Source organism: Rhipicephalus microplus, chromosome 1 (assembly GCF_043290135.1).
Source record: "Rhipicephalus microplus isolate Deutch F79 chromosome 1, USDA_Rmic, whole genome shotgun sequence".
NCBI lineage: Eukaryota > Metazoa > Arthropoda > Arachnida > Ixodida > Ixodidae > Rhipicephalus > Rhipicephalus microplus.
Genome location: NC_134700.1, coordinates 115261203 through 115271552, shown reverse-complemented (window position 1 = coordinate 115271552; position 10350 = coordinate 115261203). Strand labels below are relative to the sequence as shown.

At 41.5% G+C, this 10350-nt stretch overlaps 1 protein-coding gene across 1 annotated transcript in view; it reads left to right on the top strand.

The window, feature by feature from the left end:
* The window catches only part of LOC142765645 (uncharacterized), an 18036-nt gene extending 7686 nt beyond the window's left edge, over positions 1 to 10350 (top strand). The window contains exons 2-4 of the mRNA XM_075866988.1: positions 7541 to 7714; positions 10081 to 10164; positions 10237 to 10350. Coding sequence (XP_075723103.1) covers positions 7541 to 7714; positions 10081 to 10164; positions 10237 to 10350 — 372 coding nt within the window. The remainder of the gene's footprint in view (positions 1 to 7540; positions 7715 to 10080; positions 10165 to 10236) is intronic.

The window sequence follows — 10350 nt, the reverse complement described above, 5'->3', positions numbered from 1 at the left end:
CGTTTATGAGTGGATTCAGTGTGTGCTGATGAAACGTATTGCGTATTGTGCGCAACCTTTGAATCTACGAACAGCTGCATGGCAGACTCTTTCTTAGCTCACTTATACTCAAGAGAGAAGTATCACTGCCAATATATGAACAGAGGTCCCGGGATCGAATGTCAGCCTGGGGGGTCGCATGGCAGCCTCGGTGGTCGCAAAGGGTTTCAAGCACGTGTCCTTACCTATGGGCACACGATAAACATCCCACGGCAGTCGAGACTTTCGGAGCCTCGTTCTGCATCTCTGATCTTAGCATCATGGTGTCCTGGACCCCAAAACACTACAGTGACTAATAATGTGAAAATAAATTGTGCCATTTCACGACAACACTCAATGAAGGTATAGAATACACGGCAATAACATACGCTTGCAAAACGCAAACTTGGCCTAATGCAGTTCATTTGTATTGCCCCACAGCTGGATCATCAACGATGGCTCCACTCTCGAGAACTTACGAAGCTTGCATGCAAAATGGTACGTGGTTCCATGTTATCGACGTACACTACAGTGCCTGTGGTTCTTATCTGCTGATGACGCAGTGCCTTAATGGTACTACTGGTTGTTCCGGTTACAATCTAAGCCCCACCGAACTCAAAATTACTCTTCCCACTGTTTGTCTTGTCACTTTCGCGTAGCCACCAAGAAGGGTTTATACATTCTCTCCACCGCCACTCCTCGCCAGGAACTATCGGATTTTACATGTGCATAATTACACCCTCGCACATCCAACAGTGCATCCAAACATAAGTAAAATTTGGTCAGACCTCACGCCTCCTTTTTAAAACTTCTAGGCCCTGAACCTACTTCTAGATACCGCCCTAAGAAAAAACAAAACCCTCAGAAATAATTGCGAGCAGTGCACAAGGTGATGCTCTTGGCAAACTGCTCAGCTTTGGATTGCTATGCTCAGTAATTCATCTCTACTGATGCGTGTCAACCAAGGTATTAGGTATGAACAAAGAAATGTAGCTGGTGTAATTGCACACGCGATTTTTCAGGCCAATGACGGTAATGAAAGCCACGTTAGAGTAGGCAGTTGAGGCTGACGAAAGTGTTCGTCATGCAATTCTCAGGTCATCCAAAGCTACCACCTTGATTTACTAGTGTTCTCCGGTCTCAAAGGTGACGACGTTAAAGAATGGCTGCACACCTACGACCTTGTCAGAGAGTTGAACAGGTGGGATACCCTGCACCTGTTACGTATTATCCCCTTTCTACATGACTGATGTTACGAAAACTTGGTTTTGTAACTCTCTCCAAGATCTTCCGACTGAGACACGTTCGCACAAAAGCTTCGTCACATTTTTGGTGCCCCGTTGTTCGTGCAGAGGCAGTAACGAAGAAGCTTGCTGAGCGCATTCAACTGGCGTGTGAATCATACTTCTCGTATATTGTGGACATTCTAGCCTTGTGCAAGCGCGTGAACTCATTTATGCCCCAAAGCGACTAATACGCCATATTATGAAAGGCATAAATACCACCGCATTCAACGCCCTTGCGTCGTGAAATTCCACCACGACTCACGATGTCATCACCATTTGCCAGAAACTTGATGAACTTTAGTCGAGTCGTATCTGCTATGATGCCTTGGACATTCGTCTTTCTGCGGCCCTCGACATCCGTGCCCTGGTCCACGACATCATTCGTGAGGAGCTTCATGGGCGCTGCTCTTCCGGCGCTCCACCGTCTCCTTTAGCCTAAGCTCCAACTTTCGGGACATCATTAGGCAAGAGATGGCGCCCCCGTCACGTCTACCTTGTTCCGCCGAATCCAAACAAGCGACCACTGTCCCACCGGCTACACCTGTTGGGCATATACCTATGGCTTCAGTGTCTCCTGAATGTGTCCGCAGCCGTATTACACCATGCATGCCGCGTCCACATCGCCAAATCTGTTGTTATTGCGGATATATTAGGGGCCGCATATCTCGCTTTTGCCGAAGGCGCCAACAGAACGAGCTTGAGCTTACACACACTGATGATGGTATCTACAAATAAGGAAGGTATACATATGATGATTACCCGTTTAATCGATAAAGAAGAGTCATTGACTGCGCTCACAATATATGCAATATTTTTACAATAGTAATAATATTATTATTAATAATATTTATATTATTATTAATATTATTGTTTATAGTAGTAGTCGTAGTAGTAGTAGTAGTAGTAGTAGTAGTAGTAGTAGTAGTAGTAGTAGTAGTAGTAGTAGTAGTAGTATAGACATGCTTTAGGTTTTCCATAAAATATGGAGGGGTAAGTTACACCACAGAAGCTCCCTTTTCTAATCTCAAATGCGCTTTGAATGCCTCCTAATGGATCCATACCAATTTGCCCAAGCTCTTTGTCGCTTGCACAATCGCTTTGTTATGTCTAGTCAGTCAGTCTTCATTGGCAGAATATGAAAAATGCGGAACATTGCAGTTGAAAAGTGGGGTTATTGGTATCGTTATGTACCACTTGGTATGCGCATGTGTTCTTTTTTTTCTTTTGTACGTAAGAGGCCTGCTTCAGTAAACGTACGGAAGAAATTTTGTAACAGCCTTTAACTTGCAGTGAACCTTGGTGTGTTGTTGTACGTTTACAAAACTTAGTTCTTCAATCCTCTGTCCCAGCCTCAGCAAGCAGTGACGACTTGGTTCAAACATTGACATTGTTCGGGCTCGACTTAGGCAAGGTGTCCTCACCGTCAGCGGAAGATGTCTTGACCGCAGCAGCGAGCGTGTTCCTCGGCTTGGGCATCGCACCGCTCTTCTCAGTCGCTTTGCGATCGAATGCAGAACACATGAATACCACGATATTAGCGGTAAGTATAATTAGGGATATTCAATTACGTAACATGAATCATGCGACTATTTTCAACATATACTTTCGCCACACTAAACGCAGCAATCTTCCGTTGATACATAGCCAGTTCCAGGCTATGTACTATATATGCCATAAAGGCCGAATAAAGTTTATGTCAAAATCTCAGATTACGGTTATGAACACCGTGAACCCGAAGTGTACATCTGATGCCCCTCGAGCCACAGTACCGTGCAGGCAACAATTTCGTTTCTGCAATTTTTTTCCATCCGAACTCAAGTAAGGCTCAACTGGTCTCCGTGCCGGATACTCGAATATAGGCATTAGCCATTTGCCAGCCATGCGACAATTGCTGATTACGACATTTCGCTTCTTTGAAGCAGTCACCAGTGGACGCGGGATTTCTCGCTTGCAGGTGGTGGACATGCGGACGCCAACCCTCACGTCAACTCGTTATTGTTGCCTACTCCAGAGTCAGAACTTCATTATTAAAACTTGGGTAAAATTGCAGGAATTTAGCACACAGAAAAAGACTCCACAGTTAAAAGAGATTGCTTCGGCACCTTTTAGGCTTGCGTCAAGGAAAAGAAATAACATCCGAAGAGCAACAACAGCGCCTGGTGTTGTTAGAAAATCTGTTCAGCTGCTCAATCATATGTTGTGCACTGTGACGCACATTTACATCTTGAAATGCATGTAACTATTTTCTTTATTCGGGATGCTTGAATACAAAGTGGTTCTTTACCTATAAAATCAGATAAACATTTGTGAAGCTTCTGTTTATTGAGATCCGTTTCGGCCGTAACAACAGTTTTGTAGCCCTTGTTAATCGTACGTCACGATACATGAAGAAGGAATTTTCTCGGATGGGAACCCAGCCTCGGAAGACATTCAGGAGAATAAATGAGCGTCGGCGAAATTGTTGGTGAAGAAATTGCATATTCAGGGGTATCTTTATCTAAGAAGTTTATTGAACACTTTTAAAAAGTGGAGCATCGGTAAGCTAAATCTTTCACTATCATACCTACAAGTCATGCATTATGCGTAGCTTTTCAAGTCTCTTTTCATGGAGCCAACAACAGAAAACAAGATTATATCTCAAATACTGAAACTAATTATTGCGTTCACCTTTGGCGATGATAAGATAAAAGCCGAGCCAATAAATGCTGCTGTCGACCACCTCACCGATCCTTTATCACACATATGTAACCTCATTTTGTCTTCACGTGTCTTTCCTGATAAACTACATATCGCAAAAGTAACAGTTATATTTAAGGAGCTGATAGGAATGATATGATCAACCACAGACTGATCTCGGCATTACCAATATTTTGAAAAGTTTTTGAACGATTGTATAATATAATAAATACAAAATTCTTCGCTGAAACTTGTATACACAGAGATAACCAGTACAGCTTTCAGAAAGGAATGTCTAGTGAAATGGCACTTACAAGTGTAAAAAAAAGTCATTCAGAGTTTAAAAGACATGTGTTTTCCGGGGATATTTCTTAACTTTGAAATGGCTTTTGACTATATTAAGCATCACATCCTAATAACAAAATTAAACGAATATGGTATTAGTGGACTCGCTCTTGACCTAATTTGACAAACCGCTACCAGTAAACAGACATCGACAATTCAAAATAAGTGTTGAGGGAACTCAAATATGGCGTTCCTCAAGCTTTTATTGTTGGACCACTGCTTTTTAATATATATATATATATATATATATATATATATATGTGATATAAGAAATGTTTCATTCACACCTGTTATATTACTTTACGCTGATAACACTAAAGTATTTTTCGGGTAATAAATTTGACCATCTTCAGTCCCTGGCTAATAAATGGCTCCATAGTTTGTCCAAATGTGGCACTGTAAATCAGCTGGAAATAAATACTAATAAAACCTAAAATATATTTTCGCTCACAAAAAGAACTATCAAAAATGACGTACAGTGAAAATTCCGAGGTGAAATTATTGAGCGTGTAAATACACAAAGTTTTAGCTTTATTTAAAAGAAAATCTCAACTGGTCTGCCCTTGGTAATTGTGTTGCAAGATGCACCTCACGATGAATACGTATAGAGTAGAGTAAAACAACTCCTGGCACGGTGCTTAGAAAGTAAACTACAATACGCACCAATTCATTCTTATTAACAATACTGCCTACCTGTAAGGGGAACAACAACAAAAAAACAAATAATAATACGCTACATATTTAAAAAAAACGTAATCTGAGAGTTATTTCAAATGTACCTTATATAACTCCCTCGCCGCCAGTTTTCAAGGCAAATTTTACATTAACAATGCAACACATATTAAAAAACGAAGATATGCCTTACAATATTTCAGAAAATAAATTTATTCCAGGATAACTTTCCTCGATAATTTCTGTCCAAGCGACACAATCACGAACCTAGAACAACCTTGTATGACAAAGGTTTTACACGGGCTAACTATGGCATGCATAAACAATCTTACGTAACAGTAGAATTCCTAAATCATCATCTAAGCGTTATCAATATGGTACAAGAAAATATGCACACAAAATGCTTTAAGAGAAAGATAGTTTTATATTTTTTTATCATTACAAATAAGATTCTTTGTTTTATTCCTGTTTTGTTTGCGCTGCAATCTGCATTTGCGTTTCTCTTCTGCTCTCATAGGTCTCAAGTGCACTTGTGTAATCGTATTAATCTTGTATGTGCATTACTAAATAAGTATCGCATATATAATGTTGTGTAAGTATTAATCTATGCTCTCGTAACGGCCTCTGTTGTTTTAGTTATGTGTAGATTGGGGTTTGACACTCGGTCAGGCATTCATGCCTTTTTGTCACCCTCCAAGACACGACACATGTACACTTGTTACTTGTTTTCTGAAAAAAAAAATCTATCTTATCTAACCTTCATATACATGTACATTGTACTCTGTAGTCGCTTGGGGGAGTTTTTACAATTGTACAACTTACGTGAGAGAAACGCGATCGTTGTGCTGAGAGAAGCACTACAGAACCTCGATGAAAATAATTTACCTTTCAGTGAAAGCTTTTTTTTTTCTTGATACTCGTTGGATGAACACAGTGCTGCCGGCTGATATTGTGATCGTCCTTGCAAAATTGTTTTTCTTTCAGTGTTTGCGCAAACATGTCTGGATCAACAAGCGTGTTCGTTATCTGAATGAAACCTTGCCCATAAATCTGCACGTAAAGGTTGTAGGGTGGGCGGCCACTCCAACCCCTCCGGAAATTTCGACCACTCCGGCCACTCCGGAGTGGTCGAAATTTCCACTCCGGCCACTCCGGGCGGCCACTCCGGAAATTTCGACCACTTCAGGTTCTTTAACATGCACCGAAATCTGAGCACAAGGGCCTATGGAGTTTTCGCCTCTATCGAAATTACAGCCACCACAGCTGGGAATAGATCCTGCACCTTGCGGGTCAGCAGCAAAGTACCATAGCCACTAAACCACCGCTCTCCTCATCCTCTGATGACCTAAAGAGAGGGGATCGCATAGTTTCCTTCGTACTCTTAATGAATATTTCAGGTTCAACGCCTTCCCAAGGGCGATTTCACACTGGAATTCATTGCAAGATCCGGTCATGACAAATAAATCACTTGCTGACTATTTAGAAGCTATAAACTCCACAGTGTACTTTGGTTTCATCCACCAAGATTGTGATGACATGAATAAATTACGTATCATGTAATTAGACTATGATGTTTAGTTCACGTGTTATGTGCTTTAATATATGTGTTTCAGCAGTGGTGCTTTGTTCCTTGTGTTTCACTGATGACCTTGCAATTACAGCCCTGACGTGGTGGTCTAGTAGCTAAAATAGTCAGCTGCTGACCTGCAGGTCGTGGTATCGAACCCCGGCTGTGGCGGCTACATTTTCGATAGAGGTGAAAATGCTGTACGACAGTCTGTTCAGACTTAAAAAAGCCCAGGTCGTCGAAACTTTCGGAGCCCTTGACTACAGCGTCTCTCATATCCATATGGTTGTTTTAGGACGTTAAACCCCACATAACAATGAACTTGCAATTATAAATATCTGTTATATGTGTTTTGATATGGGTTGCGAAACAATATGTGTTTCTGCAGCGAAGATTCCTTTTTGTGTTTTTCTTATGCACGTTTTTGTTTAAATATGAGTTTATTTCACTACTGTAACATTCCTTCAGAAAGCGCTGACAGTACCAATAAATGAATGAGTGAATAGTCGCACCTATATTGTCACTATAGTAGGCGGGCCCATCGTCACGCAGGTTTTGTCAATAATGGCGGCTCGTCACATTACATTCCAAGAACTGTTCACTTCTGTTATTTGCACCCGAAGGCACTGAATTGAAGCCAGTTCATTGCAGCAAGCAAGCCATCACGTACTGTTTTTCGTCTGTTGGGAAGCGTGTTGTGTACCGTGTTCAACTAACAAGAAAGAAAGGGGTTCTCTCATATAACTTTTACCCCGCCCACTGATGTGAAACCCCCGGTGCGCCAATACCTCAGCAATAAATGATTCCGGGCCCTCACGTTTTCTTTGACCACATTTATTTTGTGGTAGAATTTTTCTCCATTTCGATTTTCCAAAGCAGCACAACAAAACCTGACACTCACAATAGAAATACGAAAGTTGTTCAAATTATTCTAGAAAAGATTTTCTGCTAATGCCGACACTTGTTTCTTGTACAGCTCGACGAAGCCGACGTGCTACTTGAGCGCGTAGACGCCTCGAGCTATGAAAACGTAAAGAAGTTTACGTTCCTTGCTTGCAAGTTTTTGGAGATTGTTCATTCTGCAGCAGAACGAGACAACAGCACCAAAGCCTGCATGTCCGTCGCGCTTGTGGCAATCGACATGGCCAAGGTATGTGGTTTTGCCACTTGGAATGAAATATTTAATCCATTTTATTTGAGGTTCACAGTGGTAAGTGCCGTATTCTCTATCTGGATGGAAAATATTATCGGATGTGGCTAAGTGACCTGTTGATGTGGGCAAACTCGCAGTACTGTGCCCACTCTTGTGATTTAGAACTATTGACATCAGTCTTCTTTAAAGTGGTCCCATCAATGGTTACAGTACTTGTTGATATGAAACTGTGCGTGTTTAGATATTCAGGCAATCATAGAATGAATGCATACACAGACGAGGATATATCCCACTGTTTTTGACAAACTAATTGGCAACGTTCTGCACGATCGTCGTGAAAGAGCACACGGTAGAGCTTAGTGCCACCAATGATCATACTGAATTACGATGATTCTCGGTCAATACGGCATACTTTCCAATTGGCCTGCGCGTCGTAACTTTCGCTCTTATTCTAATTTCTTTCTCTCTGCTCTTAGCTTTTAGCTTTTTCGTTACTGTAATGGGTCCGCACGTGTGTGTGTTTGTGTGTGTGTGTGTGTGCGTGCGTGCGTGCGTGTGCGTGTGTGTGTGTGTGCGTGCGTATGTGTGTGTGTGTGTGTGTGTGTGTGTGTGTGTGTGTGTGTGTGTGAGTGTGTGTGTGTGTGTGTGTGTTCATACGCGCGCACACGTCCACTATGATGAAACAAAGGCCTCCAGAGAGTGCTATGCTCTTTGGCCCTGCCATCGCAATACGACTTTATGCGATGCAGGGGAATGTTTTGCATGCGCACTTTAACGTACCACTCTTCTATGTTCGTTGATACAGCGGTAGAACAGTAATTCTTACTCCAGCCTCTTACCGAGTCTCTTTCTGAGATGTACTCTGTCGTATTGTAAACTAACAAAATAGAGGCTTCTACCGTCTGCGCAGGGGTCATCTATATGATGTTGAAAAGAGCGCTCAAGTGAATAAACATACTGCTGTTCTGTTGAAAATATGACATAAATTGTCTGCAAGAAAATAAATAGAGCAGTTTCTTCGGAGAGAATCATTGAGAGGGGCTGCTAAGCATTACGCTACACGAAGAAATATCAGTAGCACTGTCTGCCTCACAAACAGCGCAGGACTTCAAAACTACCTCGCAAGAGCATGGTTCTTTTTTACAATTTGTGTTTTTGCGTGCACAACAAATAACTGAAAATGATGGTTTACTTTAAATGGTGGAGAAGCTAATAAATGATCGAGTTTAACTACAACGAGCATTTACGATCACCTAGACTATAGTAAAGCTTGCGCATGCAAAGTTTACATATTAGCTCTTTCCAAAACACTATTCGCCAAGATATATGTTTAGATTCATAAATATCTTGCGTTAAAAGAACCTGTGATGGTTATTATAACTCGAGACACACATGCGAACACTCACATGAAAAGCGAGACATCTTAGTTATCGTGACGCTCTTCACGCGCTGTTGATAGCCGGTAATAAAAAATATATGTGAAGAACAAGCCGTCCAATCACTAACGTCACCACAATATTTGCCTTTCCACCTTGTTTTGTTGTATGGGGCGGAAAATTACAGCAGATATACAATAAAACAGAGAGTGCTTTACTCCGCTTCTGCGTAGTGCGTTACGGCATAATAACAAAAAAGAAGGCTCCGCCCACAAGTGTTCATCATCTCATAAAAAAAACAAGAATCTCTGGACGCTTCATTCAACTACGTACCCTCAATTCAGTGATTTCTCGCACTTGTGTTTCTCCATTGTACTTGAATCTTATCACATTCAGATACACCTTGATGTCATTGAGCTTATGCAGAAACATTGAATGACCCTACAAATATTCTCATATGTGCCTGATAATAAAAAAATAAATTTTGATTACGAAAGATAGAATCCCGTTGGCCACCACGAAGACGCTCGTATGTCGAGGGAAGACTGACTGGCATGCGTACACAAAGTTGAAAAGCAGGCATGCCGCATTTCTAATAGTCTAGCTTACATTTACTGTAGGTCCTACCCCAAACTAACTGTCCACGTTGGTGAGAATACATGATAAAAATCAAACGCAGTCAACAACTGCCGTACCTTGAATTGTTGCAGCACCTGTCGAAAGGGAAAAAGTGAGGCTCAGTATGACTGCAATAGCTACAACAGTTGGGATTAGTTCAACTTGCGTATTCTAACATTACTTAGCAACGATGATTAGTTGCACTTTCGAAATTAGTTGCACTTTCGCAGGTGCAAAACTAAACAATGGCAAAGCTTTTGATAGAAATATTTGTACAGTGCCAACTCATACGCTCACTTTAAAATGTCGTGGGAGCATTTTCCTGGAAATAACGCGAGTTAAATGTGAGACATTTCGCTTTTTTCGCAGTCATCTTCGAGAGAGCTGCCATTCATCGACCGAATGCGGAATTTCACCCTAAAGTCATTCAAGGAGCTCATCGCATTTAAAACGGTAACGCAGAGCTTACATTTAAGGCTGTACTGCTGCGAGTGTGACTCAAAATTTGCGCGAACGCGCTTGCAGATGATATACAGAATCGCAAAATCGGAACGCAGACTGCGAGATGACACAATGCTGGCTGTAAAAAATCCAGCGCAGATTGTCAAAGTGAAGTCTCTCCTATCGTCAAAAGTGTGA